Below are 17,187 nucleotides of genomic sequence, written 5' to 3'. Positions count from 1 at the left end.
TGGAGAACAAACCACCATGGCGGAGACGGGACCCAAACAAACACATTCTGACCGTTCTACGAAGACACAGAAATTGTCCGGTACTGCTAAAAGGAAAGCGTCATCTCCAATGAAATCACCACCCTCGAAAAAACTGTCAGAAATTTTTACACGTCAGAACACCAGACCTATGCGAACTAGGCAGCCTCCCAAGATGCTAGGCGAGAGAGTATTTACCAGTATAGTCGATCTAACTGAGGAAGATCGTGATGCCCTAGAATTCGGTTCACCTAGTTTAGTCTCAGTATGTTCAACGTTGGAAGCAACTACGGTAGAAATGGAAAGCCACCATGTCGACCTAGTAGACCTGACAACATTAACACCACCTTCATCTTCACGGCCTACTATAGTTCACTTGCGAGAAGAAAACGATGCGTACCCAAGTGACCCAAAGCCCTTAAAAACAGACGATCAAAAGAGTCCTGACAAGAAGGTCAAATTTAGCCCTGATGTCTGCTCCACGCGATTTAACCCATCGGGCCTATCTTACGAAATTTCAACTTCCACATTTGTCCCCATCGTACCTGACCCAGACTGGCTGAACACCTCTTCTATCATTTCGGCGATAGAACTCCTTGGACGGCCAATGACACTGGAGGAGTTAAGGAGATGGACAATAAATAAAGCAGCAAATCGGGAATCTAATTAGATGTAGAAACTCCAAAACAGATGTTATCAAAAACATTCTTGATCTACCAAAACTCCATTGTAAAACTCTTAGTACCTGTACGTCCTGTTTATTGTTGAATGCTACTAACATTCCATGACCCTAGAGTCATACAAACCTCTAGTGCTGTTATTTTAAGCCATAGTTATGATTGGTAACACTTATACCCTTGCTTTTGCCATAGAATTCAGCCCGAATCTCGTTATAATTCTGTTAACCCATGGGGCGCTACCACCGGATAACCATTAGATTTATCCATTTTTGGTTCTACCCAGTTATTTCGCTTATTCTAAGGATAACTCCCTGCATACCTTATGACTCTATTCACCCTGGTGCTATTTCAGTTTCTCGCTTGCCTATAGTCACCAGTCTACAGTTATTTCTTCCGACGAATACATATTATTCGATCTAAGGTGCTTTGTTTTGGAATTTTGTTTTTGTTTGTTGAACTTGCCGTCCGGCCCGTCGGGTCCGATCACCGGCCTTCCCCGTACTGTACACCCACCCTTTCGACCTGATAACCGTGTAATTGTACTTAGTTTATGATACGCCTCTTGGGCCCTTTATCAAATCTGTGTTCTTACGAATCTAGATCCACTCTCGGGGGTCCTAGACAATGCGCCTACTGATTCATTCATCTTAGTGCTTAATCATTTTTGTTTTGTTCCCTTCTGGTGAGGCGAAAGGGATAAATTATAGATAAAATTTCGCGGGGAATGTAAAAGTATTATGGTTTGTTTATTTAACCTCTGATCTTATCTTACCATCGACCTTTAAGTTGTTAATTTATATACCTGCCAAAAGCGCAACGGCTTTTGGTAGACTCTGAATTGGACACTATCTTTTATGATACGTAACAAATCAATCGCAACCAATTCAATCTTTTAAACCTCTCTTAACTTAGATAGAATCCCCGTCTTTTATTTAGTCTTAAATAAAAGCCTACAATTTTAGTAGGAATCTTAATCATCCACAGTCTTAATCTATTCTTAGTTTAAGTCACTCTTTTATAACACGAGTGGTATCCTAACTTTTTAACACAAACTAGCTTTTTCCTAATAGCAAGTATAAAAACTATTCAGTAACAAAAATAATAGATTACAGTTGACATATTTTTTAAATTTTTAATTCAATTTCTCCAGGTAATCAATGAGGTGTAAGAAAATCTTTCAAATTACTTGAAAGAAAAATGTAAGCCAGGGGTAAATATTCCTTCGCATTATTTGCGATGCAACGCAAGCTTAGAGTTGCGAGTTAGCGACTAGATAATGAAAGAAGAGTGTAACAAATAAAAAAATGAAAAATTTTCAAATGCCGTTGACAAAAATTGAAAACTAAACTTCAGAAAAACAGTCGAAAAAAGACACAACCATCACCAATAAATAAGTTTTTAGAATTAACCGAGCGACCAACAAAGCCCACAATACGTGGCAGACACGCATCAAGCCTGAAAACAAAATGCGCGAAAGAAAGTTGTAATCATAAGCAAATTTGGAGAGAATAAGTTTTCACCAAACCCAATAGTATCTCTAGATCAAAATGACAGGAAGCTGAGACCAAAATAGACAAAAAACAAGTTTGAAAATGTCTGATTTCTTTTTGATTTTACGAATTTGTTCATTTCTTAAATCAGCGTGGTCGGTGCGTTCTGCGCCCAATGCTCATCAAGCAGCTACCTTTTTTTGTATTTCTATTTAATTATGAATTGATTACAATTTATGTTTTAGTACCGGACAAGCACCGTATTTATAATAAAAGCCTTTTTTTAGTTAACTATTTAACTAGCTATTTCTGAGAAAATGAACTAAACAGAAGAGGCACTTTACTCTAAATATTTCTGTTGTCCAATAAACTGACAGTATTTCAAATACACGCCAATAATGACATCTCTACCAAGACCTGTGATATCACCGTTGCAGAATTGGTTAGAGGCTACAAACTATAAAATTGAAAACTTTTTAACTTTTCGGTAATTATTTCCACTGTTGAAACACTCAAGTTTTCTATCAGATTCGCTACATTTTTTAACCGAGAATTGGTTGAAATTATTTTTTTTTCTACAGTTACTGGGGCAAACCTTTGTAAAAACGCGAGTTTTTATTAATATTTCTTCTATTAATTTGATAGTTTTTAAGGAAGTATTTAGTTAACTTAAATGGTTTTTACGTATTAAAAATCCGGGGCATGCTAATGGAATATACTAGCGGAGGATTTTAGTAATCCCGTTGCAAAGTAAACACATCAAAAACAATCGAAGTTTCCAAAGCACTTTTTTATCAGATTGTTAATTTCCTGACGAACTTTAATTTCCGCAGGAACCATTGCCAATGATGGTACTTTGACATTTCAAAAATTGAATAAATCGGTTACAAAGACCTACGACTACAAATTTGGTAGTGCAACTTTTGGCAAAATTAGGATCTCTCATGTTTATTTTAAGTTATTTAATTAACACCATGGTAGGAAATCGACTACTGCTACTAGTGGTGGTTTGCAGTGACTTTCCTCTGAAACAGTAAATGAAAAATTGAACTAAATATTTATAAATCAAATCAGATATATATCACTCAACCATTTTTTCGTTGCATTGGATTTTGAACAAGAAATGGCCCAACTTGTTGTTTGTTTCTCTTCACTGTGTGACCCGCATAAAAATAGATCTTTTAAATTTGAATCAAATCACAGTAACGCTAGCTTTGGTTTCTAGCAGAGCTCAGGAGACACGTGTTTTAATAACAACTAGTTTTAATAATCTTGCATTTGAGCATTTCTACCGTCAACGTTTACCAGATTATAACACGCGCTTCGTTCTGTTTTCGTTTTTTAGCTTCACTCTATCTGAAAAACATTAGTTTAAAAGTAAGAAGAAAAAATGCCCCTTCCGAAAGCTGAAAATGATGATGATTCGCACTCGGAGATCAAGGAAGTCCCGAAAAGTTCATCTGTGACCTACTTCGCCGAGGGAGACAAATTGTATAGGAAGAATGAGTTCCGAAAAGCCATCGAGTCATACACAGCGGTCGGTATACAACTTCATTTATTTCCTCAAATGAATAAACAAAAGATGCTCTTTTCCAGTCCCCCCTTGATTTTTTTCAGTGTTTCGAGTTACAAAAACCTATTTAAAAAACTTCTGATGGTTTTAAGTGCAATAGAATGTGACAACATGAACAAAAGAGCCGGTTCTTACAACCTCTTATATATGCAAGTAGCCGTATGAACCATTTTTAATCCTCATTTTCTGTAACTTTCGGTGCAAAAACTCGCAAAGAGCCACAAATGAAACCAGAAATGGTTGCTAGAATAAGAATCATAACCATAGAAGTAGTTAGCACTAGTTCTTCTGCATCAACTTTAAGGGTTTAACGTAAACATTGGTCAAAGTTTCCAATAAGTGCTGAAAACGCCATTTCTGGCTCATTATTGAAAACATGGGCCAGCTGCACAGAATATTTTACTTTATTTGGGTCTCTTTGGCCTTTCAGGAGAGCTCAGAAGATATACTCTAAACTCTTTTTGAACATCCATCTTCGAGATTCTCTTAGATCCAGCCCTGGCTAACACCTTAGAAAAGACGCAAATCAAACACAGCCATAGTTGCCAAAAATCTTGAACTTGCTTGGTTTAAATTTTAGGTCAACATTCAAAATTTTTGTCAAAAAGGGGTTTTAATAGTGTTTTGGAAGTGGCTCGGAAAATCATTTTGGTCGACCTAAAAAAGGTTCATCAAAAAAAGGTAATCAAACCCGCCTATGCAAAGCATTCTATGCATTTTAATGCTTTGTTTGACTTTTTCGAGTCATCGGTCGATAAAAAAATTATGTAAAAAAATAAATACCCTGCGTCATATGTTTCTTTCGCATATGGTTAACAGTAGGAGCCATAAAAATAACAAAACTTCAAAGCTATAATTTTAAGAAGCACAAGTAATTCTAAAACGCACAAAAATTCCCCGTCTTAATTCTGTTGTCGAAGGTTAGCTAAAAAGTTTCGTTAGCAACAAATGTGTCAACACTGACTGCAATTTAGGCACTGGACCAGGCGGAGAAAGAGGAGGTGGACTTGAAGGCCAGTTACATTGCCAGGGCACTCTGTCATCTGCATTTGGGCGACAGTGACTCCGCCCTCGCAGACGCCGAGGAAGCTCTGGAACTAGAACAAACTTACACCAAGGTAGGCCTGAAACTAAACAGGTTATTACACAGGTTATTGTACAGATCAGATTCGGAATTTATTATGCCTATGCCAGTATCATAGTGGTGCTAAATGGAATATTATTTTGATATATTAACACACCAGCCGCAGTATAAACCAGCTACCATACAAATAAGCCAGTTATAAAAGCCGAGCAGTTACGTAATAATTATTTAGCAATTGTGTAACAATTACGAAAATCAAACAAATGAAAAGTTTTCAAAAACCTATGAATTTTTTTACTCTATTAGGCTACTTATGCGTTTCTAATGTTTATATCATGCTTGGGGAAACATATTATGGCTGTTTCTCGTTAGAGACTTTGCCGAGTACCTGCTAGTATCTAGCAGAAGCTATGATAAACAAAAGTATCAAAAACAGCAAAAATTGGGTCAAAATCATTGATTTTTCAGATCTGAAATAGCCAAGGAAAACAAAACTTCAAATTTGAAGTTAGATCTGAAATAACCCCTTCCTAAAATATCCAAGCGTTAATATAACATTTCTCAACCCATTTCAGATCTGAAAATTAGATCTGAAAAAAAAGTTATTTCAGATTTGAACTAGAACATTTACTAGGTACGGGTTTGTTTTCTTTCTGGTAGTTTTTTTAAAATCGCCAACCAAACAGTCAACGTTTTGGTGACCGCTCGACTAGCATAAAGCTCGACTAGCATACAAGTTTGAAAACATGAGAAAACATGGAAAAGTATCGACTACCATAATTTTATAGCATTATTTCTCAGATTTACAAAATAATAATACTGCGTTTAATTTGCAAGATGCGCCTCTGAGAAATTGAATTTGAGCACTTGAGAAATTAAGCAATCAAAACTAAAATTAATTTCCGATTGTCGTGATCAGTCACAACACGACCTGTAATGACTTGAACCGAAGACTGATCCTCGCGCAAATTGTGAAATGGTGAAAAAATTGATGGTGGGGAGTGAAAAAATTGCAACAAGGGGGGGGCAATTTGTTATACGGTACAAACTTTTTCGGGTCTATCAATCGCCTCCCTTTCAAGTAGGGGTAGGGGGGAGATTTTTAAGTAGATTAAGTTGGCCAGATCTCGTTAACTATCCCCCTTACTTTGCAAAAGGCGGAAAATTTGTTACTAGGCACAAAATTTATATATGATTAACCATTGAATTATTTTTTATTGGGGGGGGGGGCAATTTGTTACTAGTTACCCTAGGGAGGGAAAGACTTAAAAAAATCCACTCAGTCGACTTTTCGACCAATCACAATGGGGTGGTGATTCTTTAGTAGGTAATATAAAAGGATTGTTAGATAGATCCAAAAATTCGCATGTTTAATTACTCCTTTGTAGGGAGGCCATATATTGTGAGAAATGATTTTAATTTTGCCTACTTCAGTTTTGTGTTTCGATTCTTATGCTAGTCGACACGATTTTCAGTTTTGAAAATTTCATGCTGGTCAAGCCTTATGCTATTCGATACACCGCTGACGTTTGATTTAGGCAAAAAAATATACGGCGCTTTAAATGTACTTAACTGTCAATTTTCAAACCACCATCACAAGTAAATATTGATTGTAAGTGAAACTGTTTTAACTTTCAGACCAGAATATTTGCACTCTTTGAAAGGTTTTAGAAAAATATGTCGGAACCTGCTAATTAAAAAGTCGAAATTGGTTTGAAAAACCAAAACAGACCAATCACAAGTATCTCATTACTTCTTTCGAAAGTCAGAACAACGACACTATCCCTTATTAATATCATCTGCTTTGATTGTATTTTATAGCTAGTTTACATATTGCAATGAAACTGATCAAAAAAATCGAAACAATAGAGTCTTAGGCTGGAAAAAAAAATCTTGTATTACAACCCAAGCGTATTTTAAACAAGTTAAAGAAAAGCTAAGTCTCAAAACCTCATTAACAAAAAGTCAAAATGAGAGAGAATAAATTCGAATAAAAAAATTCATCGAACAATCGAATAAAAAAATTCATCATTAATGATCGGGACCCCCAAAGTGTTGAATATGTTCCCCCAAAGTGAAAAAACTGGATCAATGAATAATTTTTGACACAGGGGCACAGCTGCGCTTTGCAAACAATTGCGAGAACACGACCAAAAAGCAGCTCTATCAAATTAAATAAGAAAAGATAGAAATTTAGCAAAAACTCGGCTTCGTGTCGAATTCGAATATTCGAATCTGCGATGTAGCAAAATTGAGTCTCCAACTACTCAGCTACGAATGCTTCAAATTCCCCAGAAAACTAGCCATCAATAACGCAGCTACATGTTAATAAATTGCCAAACGATGCAGCAAAAGTAGCGCCAAATACAAAAAGACACAATTTTGGATGTAATGAAATGGAAAGCATTAAGCCAAATTATATATAAATTATGCATTTAAAAAAATGCGAAATAAATTGAGTTTAAACGTTTCTGAAATCGAGCATTTATTATTGTACTGCTGTTTGAAACAAATAACTTTTTTCGGTTCTTTGATGAATTAAAAAAGCATCAGCTGTGTTAACTTTCTACTAGCCAAACTTCAAAGCGCATATAATATTATACTGCTACTGCAGCCTACCAATTCATAAGTGCCACCAAAAGTAGGACTTTTTTGCGACTTAGGTTGGAAAAAAGAGAAAACTTCGCGAGTGTAAATATGGTTTCAAATCTAAACTTAAAATCACTTTTTAAGACAAAAATCAGTTTTTATTCTCTTTCTGTTTGCAAATTTGATATTGCCGAGTGTAATTTGTTTTCCGATTAGCAAATCAATTTTGAAAAAATTAGTTATCGTCAAATCGCTTAAGCATTTTGGCGTGCATAAATGTTAGAACTTTTTCCTGCAAAAAATTCAAAAAAGGACTATCTATATTAATTTGTTATCATCAATAATAGTAACGGACCACTCAACATATTCTTTTTCGGCCTAAATAAAATAAAATTGCCTGTACTCGAGCAATGATAGGAGCAGGAACAAAAAATGACATATTTGATCTGTTTTTGAGCTTTTGGTTTAATTTGCTGTTGGTGCACAGGGCCTGTGGGTGAAGGCGGAGGCGCTTTACGCCATGGGGGACTTCGAGTACGCTCTGCTGTTCTATCACAGGGGCTTCCAGGCCAGGTCGGATTTCGCCGAGTTCCGAATTGGAATCCAGAAGTCACAGGAGGCCATCGAAAACGCTATCGGGAGTACGATTTTTCACTTTTATTTTGTTTGTCGTACGTGAAACTAGTAAAAAGGTGGTCTTAGAATTTGAGATGGATTAGAAATATTTAACATTACCGTTTTTTTAAACTTTTCCCTAATTTTGAGTTAAACGTCGTTTCTTTGAAAAACTCTCCAAAAAATAGCCAACACTTTTGCCGGAAAGTATCCGAAATTTTTTGCATGAATCTTTTTCAGACGAGAGAAACTCATTTTCCGAATTAATGATAAAACTAGAAATAATAAGCTTTGGTTTGTATAAAAATTCTACTGATTTTTTTCAGAGGACGACAATCAAGACTTGAGTTCGGAGGGAGACCTGGGAATGTATTTCAATAGAGACCTGGTAATGATTTCTTTCTTCGCAAAAATTGATGAAACAATTTCAAACCCAGTTATTTATCAAATTGTGTTTTAGACCCAAAACTACATCACTTTCTCGGTAAGCATTTTTTTTTGCTCAAAAGCGCTCCCTGTCGTCAACTTGTTGCAGACTATGAACAGCTAAAATTTTCCGCCATGCAGCTTCCTGAGTTTTCAGGCAAAGTTTGAGCTCAATCCGATGATTAAGGTTTCAAAAAAAATTAAACTTTTTATTTCTGTTAGAATTATTTTAATTGTTTGAACAAAATTTGAACTAACCACTTATTTGATAAAAAAAAGAGAAGGAAATATCGACCCAGAGGCAAACTAAACTACGTAACCCCAAAAAAAATGGCAAAAAAGGAAAAATGCAAGAAAAAAACAAAATAAACTTTAGGATAACAACTACTGTATAGCTAAGGAAGGGAGACAGCGAGCGATATTCGAACCGAGACCTTCACATTTAAAGTCTGTTGTGGTAACCACTTAAGTAAAAATTGTAGGAGAAGCGAGCGAAGGAGAAAAAAGGAGGTGCTGGGGCTAAGAAGGAGCAGGACAAGAGGAAGGATGATCAGGGGAGGAGGGGCAGCAGCAAGGGGGGTCAGCGGGACCAGAAGACGAGCAAGAAGAACTCCAAGAAGTTGCTGGGACAACTCTACTCCGACAAAGAGTTCCTCCAGAAACTGCTCGAGGATGAGAGTACGTTTAATTTAACTACTTAATTTCGAAAACAACTTTTTTCTTCAAAATAAAAACACAAACAGCAAATGCAATAATTTGTTGAGTATGGAGAAACTCAGTGGTTGGTCAGGGGGTAAAAAATGTGTGAAACCCACTTCCTTCTCATAAAAACAGCTTTTGCAATCAAAAAGAGTAAAAACAATTGAATTAGCACCTCTTCGCTTTTTTAATAGTGTTTACAATAATTCAGATGTTTGCAAAATTGTTTGTAATATTGTTTGCAAAATTGCAATACTTCCTTTATAGCAGGGGTGGATTTAGGGGGGGGGGGGACGCCCTCTTCTCAGGGATTCGACCCCCTGCCGACCCAAAGGGTCCCCCCTTTGGTACTTTTTAAGAAATCCATTTTTGGCCGACCGACCCTAAATTTTTCTATAGTCGCCTTCGGCGCCAATAAATACTAACTTTGAGGGGAACCTCGCGCCAAAAAAGCGCGATCTTTTTCGTCAAAATTTTTTTTGCAAAAAGTGCCCAAAAACGGCTTTTTTACCTGTTTTTTCAAAAAATTGCCTGCGGCGCAGAAATATTGGTCTATCTACGGTCTTTATAGTGCTTTAGGAGAGCTCGGAAAATCAATTTGGTTGACCTAAAAAAACGTCGTCAAAATTTTCGAATTTTTTTTCGAAAATCCGCCTTTCCCTTGCGAAAATCCTAATTTTCGAAAATCCGCCCTCCCCTCGAGAAAATCTTAGATCCGCCACTGCTTGATAGTCAAAAATGGATGCAAGCAGATGATGAGCATAAGCACAGACAATAAACTCTGTATTTTCATTCTAAAAATTAATTCTCACGCAGAGGTGAAACAGAGCGTCGCACCACTTTTGGTAAAACACAAACATATCAAGACAAAAAAGCAAAAGTAATAAAGCCGGCAATATTGGAGCAGACATTGTTGAGCCAAAAAAAATGTTTTCACGAAAAAAAATTCAAGCTTTCAATAAACTTTAAATTATCCCATCCAAACTCTCGCGCAAATAGGAAATTGTTTCGCTCATGCAACATCACTAAATGATGCCACTAGCCGATTACGTATCAATGAAAAACTTTTAGGCTGACGTAAATAACCGAAGTAAAAATTTGAAACCAACATAAAAAAAAAACAACTATCAAATACAGTAGGTTTTTTTTTCACTGCAGACATGCTTAAAATCTGCGTTTGTTTACGAAAATGCACATTTGAGAAAATTTCAAATGATTCATTTAATTTGTTAGGCAAGTTGCTTACAGCACAAATTGCTTGCAGGACAAAGTTTTCACAGGACCAGTTGTCTAGAACTGCAACTTCAAGTTTTGTCTAGAATGTTGTTAAATTTGCGGAAAATTCATCCAGATATACTAGATTTATCGATGGCGTTAAATGAAAATCCAAAAACATTTATTGAACGGCAACTTTCAACAAAACTTGCGTAAACTCCCGTCAAAGCAAAAACGAAATTGTTGTCATGCAAAACTTGCTGATCGAAGGTTTAGAAGTTTGTCAACAAAAAAATTAGCAAAAAATTATGCAACTCAATTACCTTTTCTAATGGGGCTTTAGAAATGACATCCAAAAATTTAGAAAAAAAATTGAATCTTCATGTAGAAACAATGCTACGAGAACTAAGCCGACAAAATAAACTGACGGTCGAAAGTTCGAAACAGCAGAGAATTCTAGTTTGCAAAAAAAGGTCCCGGCCCGATGTGAACCACCAGCTTTTCTCGTCTCAAACAGGTGTCTTACCGCTACACCAGATGCACTGAATAGCGAACTGATTTTGAATCTATCATTATTCAAAAGTTGAAGCACGTGTAACTTTCACGTGCTATATCTTATGAACAGAGTTGTTTACGGGAAAAAATCTAGTACCCGAGCGCAAGTGTACTTACTACGAACACAAAATCAGAAAAATACAGCCAACAGATAATTAGAAAAGAGTCATTGAACGCAAATAAACAGAAAAAAATTACTGACTTGTTTTTTGGAAAAAAAAAACTCAATTTTCGAATTTCCAAGAAAAAAAACGAATGGCTTATTTGGAAATTAGAAGTCAATCACGTTTTTCTTAAGCTTTACACTTCAACTGTTCGATAGCGGAGTTTGCTTTCCTATTTTTAAAGGAACACATACGCATTTTCCACATACGCATTCAATTTTCAGCTATCACCAACCCGGAAACAGACAGCGGCAAGAAGATCCAGGAGGTTACTTCGAGCACCCTGGAGTACCTGGACAAGCGGGAAGAGTTCTGGCGCCAACAGAACCCTTCGCGACTGCACTCAAAGAAGCAGGAGAGGACTAGCAGTGGGAGGGTGGTGACCTCTGCGAACTTGAAGAAGAATGACCCTCAGAGATACATCCACAGACAGCTGGACCGCATCGAGGAAGGTCAGTAGTTCAATCTATATCAAGTACTAATATGTTGGAACAGACAAAATTTATTGAAAAATAGACAGTGACCTGTTTTGGAAAAACATGCATGCAAAAACTAATTTTGCAGAAGAATTTGTGTCTCCAGGTTATCTGAAACTTCGAAAAAGCATTAAGAAATTCTGTCGAAATGGCAAGGTTGATCGTTCTATCAATTTTGTCTGTCTGAATTTTTTGCACTTTTTATAGAAAATGTAGCTAATAGCTGGAAAAAAAATTATGAAGATCAATCTACTGATTTTGAATAAATTCTTCAATAATATTTGAAACTTTAATGACCTTAACTCATACTTTCTATCTGAAAAATTAGCTTTTGCGTAGAAAAAGACAACCAAGAAAAACACCAAGTAAAAAGTTTGAAACGACCCCACTTTACAGCTATCAGGTAGTGAAATGAACCCTAAGTTTTGAACACCCAATTACCAGCTAACATTTAGTGAACTGTAACAAAAAAATTCTAGAACATTCTATTTTTTGCAGACCTTGAGAAGAAGAAGTTCAAGCAAGCGGAAAAAAGAAGTAAGGAGACAATTGACGAGGCGAAGAGTTACGACGAAAACGATCTGGCCAACAAGCAGGAGATACTGGCCACTTTGTACAGCCTCCAGGGCATTGCTCAGCTGGAACAGGGCAAGCTGGCCGCAGCAGAGACCAGCTTCAAGAAGGACTTCGAAATATCGGACGAGATGTGAGCATAACTTTTAGTTCAAGTTTTTTTAAATAGGTTTTTAATAAATGTTTGGGTTTTAATAAAGATATACTTTTTTTCTTTTTGGTCGTCTTTTGTTTCATCATGGAACTCACATAGCACTTATCACGGTAGCAAGTATAGATTGAATTTAACAATTTTTAAGAGAAATTTCATACCAACAACCGCTGAAACAAATAAATTTAGTCAATGACGCGTATTTTTGGTGAACGATGCAGTACAATTTTTCAAACAATTTAAAGTTAAATTTCGCAAAACGTGCCAAAAGGATATTTTTGGCCACTTTTTGCAAGTTGTGGCCAAAAAACAGTAGCGTAATGGAGCCTTCAAATTTCAGGGGTCATTTTGATGGCAGCTCCCGTGCATTGGACAATCTAGGCCGAGTCAGTGTCAAGTTGGAGAAATTCGACAAAGCCATTCAGTACTGGGAAAGCAAACTGCAGCTGCTGCATCAGAACAGGACCACCCAACAGACCCCCAAGAGTCAGACACGCGAGGGGGGAGGCGATGGAGCGGCCGGGGGAGGGGAGGGGGGAGAAAAGAGGGGTGAGAGCAGGGCGAAGACGGCCACGGAGATGGCACTAGAGAGAACATGGCTATACCACGAGATAGGTGAGTCGCTGAATATACCGACCGGGGGGGGGGGGGGGGGGGGGGGTATAATGCTCAAATCTGATTGGTTGAAATTACTTCCACCGAAAAAAAAACTGGATTCTCAATGAAAACAGACGCTCAATCAGTATCATTTCATAATTTTGTAACTATATTTGGAACGGGGACTTAATTGCAATCGAACAGACTGTTTATGTTTCAGAAGTCAATGATTAAGTCGATTACTAATTACTATGAATGAATGAGTAGTTAATGACTCTACTATACTGTGTAGGTCGCTGTCACTTGGAACTGAAGAACAACTCTGAGGCTAAAGAGTACGGTGAGAGGGCTCTGGCCTCTGCCAAGGCCTCCGGCGACGAAGTTTGGCAGATAAACGCACTAGTACTCTCCGGAAAGGCCGAAGGTACCAATGAATCACTCGGAATCAAATTGCGCTGAAAATATATAATGAAAAACTGAGTACGCAAAAAAAAATTCCCAAAACACCAACCATCTTCGAGGCAACTTTCTTAAATGCAGTTGCCTTCAAAAAACCAATAATAAGCAAACAATCTGAAACTCTTTCTAATTTTTAGCACAAACTACAAATTTTTTTATATTGTCAAGGAACCGCTAAATGAAGCTTTCAAAAATAACTTTTGTTTAGTTTAATCAATTTTTAGCCTAAATGACCAATTTTAATTGTTCGAAATTAGACTAAAATTTTAAACTGGTTTTTCTCGAAACATGGACAAATTTTTGGAAGCTTTTTATAGTCATTCGAATTATCAGTAAAGGCTTTTAATGTGATATATCACTCGACCCATTCCGATTATTATATTTGGTTTTGCATGGAAAAAATAAAAGATACCGGAAAACAAAATTTCTCTCCATTTTCAATAGTTGGAACGAAAACTTCCAATTTTTCCAGCCTCGTAAACATATTTTTTTGTGAACAACAAACTCAAAATTTATTTTTTTTGTGAGCAGACACCGAATATATTTTTTTGCATGAAAGATGCCTGGAACATTCTACGGAAAGAAGGAGTTTAAAAAAGAAGAAATCATTGAAAAAAAAATACGAACATTATATCGTCTCCGAAGTCAAGTAATGGGCGAGCAAATAACATATTTGATACTGATGATGGTTTTTGCAGCCCAAATGGAGGAGTACCAGGCTGCGGCGGAGTCTTACGAGAAAGCACTGGAACTTGCGAAAGAGCAGGGCGCTAAAAATGCACAAAAAGCCATCGAAAGCGTAAGGAAAATTAGATTCCCTGGTCCAAAAATTATCAAAATTGATCGATTAATGAGATTTTCATACCGATTTTGGGTAGAAAACTTCAACACCGTCCCCCTCATTAACCTTGCTTTGCAATCAAAATTAAGAAATTGCCAAAACGCTTCCAACAAATTCGATACAACTAAAATAGAAGGGGTACTATTTTTTACAGAGAAATTGAAAAAAAACGTACTCTTTCAAAATGTATGTTTTTTTTCAGGCTTTGAAAGACGTGAACAACAAAATAGTTCGCGGTGTGAAAACAGAAGAGGATGCTGAAAATGAGGAGGAGAAGGAGTCGCCCCCTCCTGAACAAGCGAAGAAGGTAAGAACGAATGATTCAGAAGTGAGAAAGGATTAAGACCATTCACTCTCCAACGGAAAAAAGCCAAAAATGATCGATGATGGTGGGCCTCGAACCGCCGACATTTCAATTGAGAGCCTGAAGTACATTACCACCCGGACCGAGGTCCGCGACTCATGTTGCGATCAAAATGGTTAGCCGAAATGGACTTTCTGCGACCGAAATTCCATCATTCTGCACGAGGCTTGAGTCGGACAAAGTCGCAACATAGCTAAATTGGGTCGCGCAATGTCGCACCATAGCTAATTTGGGTCGCAAAAAGTCACAACATAGCTAATTTGGGTCGCACAAAGTCACATTATAGCTAATTTGGGTCGCAGTATGGGTCGCTTAAAGTCGCAACATGGGTCGCGCAAAGCTTAAATAATGGAATTATTGTTGGATTTTTTTGCTTGCATAAGCGTTATACAGATGCAGATTTACCAAATAATCCAGTATATATGTATTTTTAATGTGCAGTTAGCTAGATCAACATATTTGCTGGTCACATACAGGACCGCCATGAGAAAGCCTAGACATGGTCCCAACGTAAAATATAAGCAATCTTTTTAGGGCAACAATAAATTCGTTACCACAAAAATTGAATGCTAGAAACCCTTCAAATCAAACATGAATCAGAATAGTTAAATGAATCTTAAAAAAAAACAAGACGATAGCTAAATGAAACACACTTACCACGAAGCTAAAATTAGAAATAAATTTAGGCCGCGGACCTCGGCCCGGGTAGAATTAATAAATTTGACGCCTATAGAAAAATTTAGTGTCGGTCCGCCAAAAATTGATGTCTTGAAATAGTACCAAAGAGGGGCGTACCAAAGGGGGTCTTGAAATAGTACCACAAATCCTCCCCTGAATTTAAGCATGCCAATTTTCAACTTTGGGCCAGTTATTTGTCCATGAAATCAGTACATCTTCCTAGAAACGGTTTTCCTCAAAGATAAGATCCAAAACAAAACCAGTAAATTTAATGTTCTCCAGCTTTTTTGGTAAGATATGCACGAATCGTTAACTCTGCCTTCAAAAAATTTTCGAGACTCTTATTTTAGAAAAGCTAATCATGTTCGGTAAAAGCTGCTTCAAAAAAATGTTCTTCTGATTTGCCTATCTGAGAAAGTATAATACCCGTTATATCCAAAATTTTACAAAAGCGCTGAAAAAGGCTCACATAAAATTAGTTTTCATAGCTATTTGTATGCCAGTACTTCAAGTGCTTCGTTTTCCTTAGAAGGAGCCCGAGCCAGATAAGCCCAAAAAAGGGGAAGGGGACTCGCCCAAGGAGACAGACCGAAGTGCTGCCGGCTCGACCGATGCACAAGAGAAAAAATAGACCAAAAGAATGACATTAAACTGACTTAATAATTTACAGAAAATCTAATGTGATCAGTTTACTGTAAAAATTGAATTACTGCAAAATTGTCAGCTTTATACAAGGTGTTTAACTGCATGTTTGACACAGCAGAAGAGTTAAGCAAGTTGCCCGAAGAAAGGAGTTGTTGTCCCGACAACCGAAGTTCGAGTGAAAAATTGAATTTAAATCAGTTGGTCGAGTGATATATGATATTACAAAATATCACAAAAATATGATATTGTAAACATATTCGAAAATGAACGGTGCGAGGCACTTCATTGTGGATTCCGGAAAAAATTGGTTAGAGATTTTGGCGGTTGAAAGTTTGACAGGCGTCCTATAAAAGTACAAATTGGCCTCGGTATGCCCAGGAAAACCTAACTGACAAAGTTCACTTTCGAAATTGAATGCGCCGTTTTTGCATCATTTACATTTTGTTATTAGAGAGTAATTTGCTGTTTGTTAGCATTTGAATTTGTATTACCTTAGTGAGAAATCAGAAGTCAAACCGCAAAAATTCATCAAACTTAAGCTTGAACAATTTTTAACATTTTTTGCTGGACACAAAATTTAACACCACCTAAAGAAATGATTTCACTTCGTTCATCGAAACTTGAAAAAACCAAATTTTTGATTAACTCCTCGCTGTTCTTACATTATCACACAGATCAAACGCATGCATTGTGAATCCAGCAAAAAAAGTTTATGGAAAAACAGTTAGTTGCTGATTAGAAAAACTGTTTTAAAACAGGTCCAGACATTGCAAATCTTTATTTCCAATTTGCAACTGTCCAACTTCATTTTTTTCCAAACATTTCTTTTTGAACTAGAACTAATGTAACCTACGAAAAAAAGATGCAGGGAAAGGGTGATTGTTATCAGAAAGAAGCCATGGACTACATTCATCTTTAACTGAGTCTACTCTTAGCTGACCTTGTTGCTGTTGTACCTACATCGTTCTCTGTTTTGAGCAATTGAGTGAATTGCAGATACCTGTTTTGTATTAGAAATAGAGAGAGTGAGGTAAGTTTTGTTGATGCTTGTTTGTTTGGTTGAGTGACTGTCGTCTCACCTGATCTATCACTACAGTTTGCCCAGGGTGTCTAGCGACAACACCAATGTAGAAGTGGAACCACCTTTTGAAGGGATAGTTTCATCCTGCAGGTTTTGACGCGTCTTTTCTTTGTAGCATGCCCAGGAGGTAAATTTGGATAGAGTCTGAACAAAACATTGTAGCGGCCAAGTTTACTGGCATGCGTAGAAAAACGAGTGAAATCCTAAACCCGTA

At 36.9% G+C, this 17,187-nt stretch overlaps 1 protein-coding gene across 2 annotated transcripts; it reads left to right on the top strand.

Annotated features, from left to right (window-relative positions):
- Positions 1-3,463: 3,463 nt before the first annotated feature.
- On the top strand, positions 3,464-15,964 carry LOC134842358 (outer dynein arm-docking complex subunit 4-like). 2 transcript variants are annotated; one of them, XM_063858652.1, is made up of 13 exons: positions 3,464-3,725; positions 4,736-4,879; positions 7,922-8,075; positions 8,376-8,437; positions 8,510-8,533; positions 8,958-9,153; positions 11,333-11,560; positions 12,083-12,290; positions 12,649-12,923; positions 13,198-13,329; positions 14,063-14,163; positions 14,408-14,512; positions 15,780-15,964. In XM_063858652.1, the coding sequence occupies exons 1-13, from the start codon at positions 3,579-3,581 to the stop codon at positions 15,876-15,878; spliced, it is 1,875 nt and encodes a 624-aa protein (XP_063714722.1). In that variant the 5' UTR covers positions 3,464-3,578; the 3' UTR covers positions 15,879-15,964. The 2 variants fall into 2 exon arrangements, with proteins under 2 accessions (XP_063714722.1, XP_063714721.1); XM_063858651.1 differs by having other exon boundaries at positions 15,777-15,964.
- The last annotated feature ends 1,223 nt before the right edge of the window (positions 15,965-17,187 follow it).

Source organism: Symsagittifera roscoffensis, chromosome 3 (genome assembly GCF_963678635.1).
Source record: "Symsagittifera roscoffensis chromosome 3, txSymRosc1.1, whole genome shotgun sequence".
Classification (NCBI taxonomy): domain Eukaryota; kingdom Metazoa; phylum Xenacoelomorpha; order Acoela; family Convolutidae; genus Symsagittifera; species Symsagittifera roscoffensis.
This window is presented reverse-complemented; position numbering and strand designations above follow the sequence as displayed.

Bases quoted from the DNA above. Each gene is read 5' to 3' on its own strand.
- LOC134842358 (XM_063858651.1), top strand. From the start codon at position 3,579: ATGCCCCTTCCGAAAGCTGAAAATGATGATGATTCGCACTCGGAGATC. The intron at 8,076-8,375 runs GTACGATTTTTC...GATTTTTTTCAG, and splicing joins CATCGAAAACGCTATCGGGA to AGGACGACAATCAAGACTTG. The intron at 9,154-11,332 runs GTACGTTTAATT...TTCAATTTTCAG, and splicing joins GAAACTGCTCGAGGATGAGA to CTATCACCAACCCGGAAACA.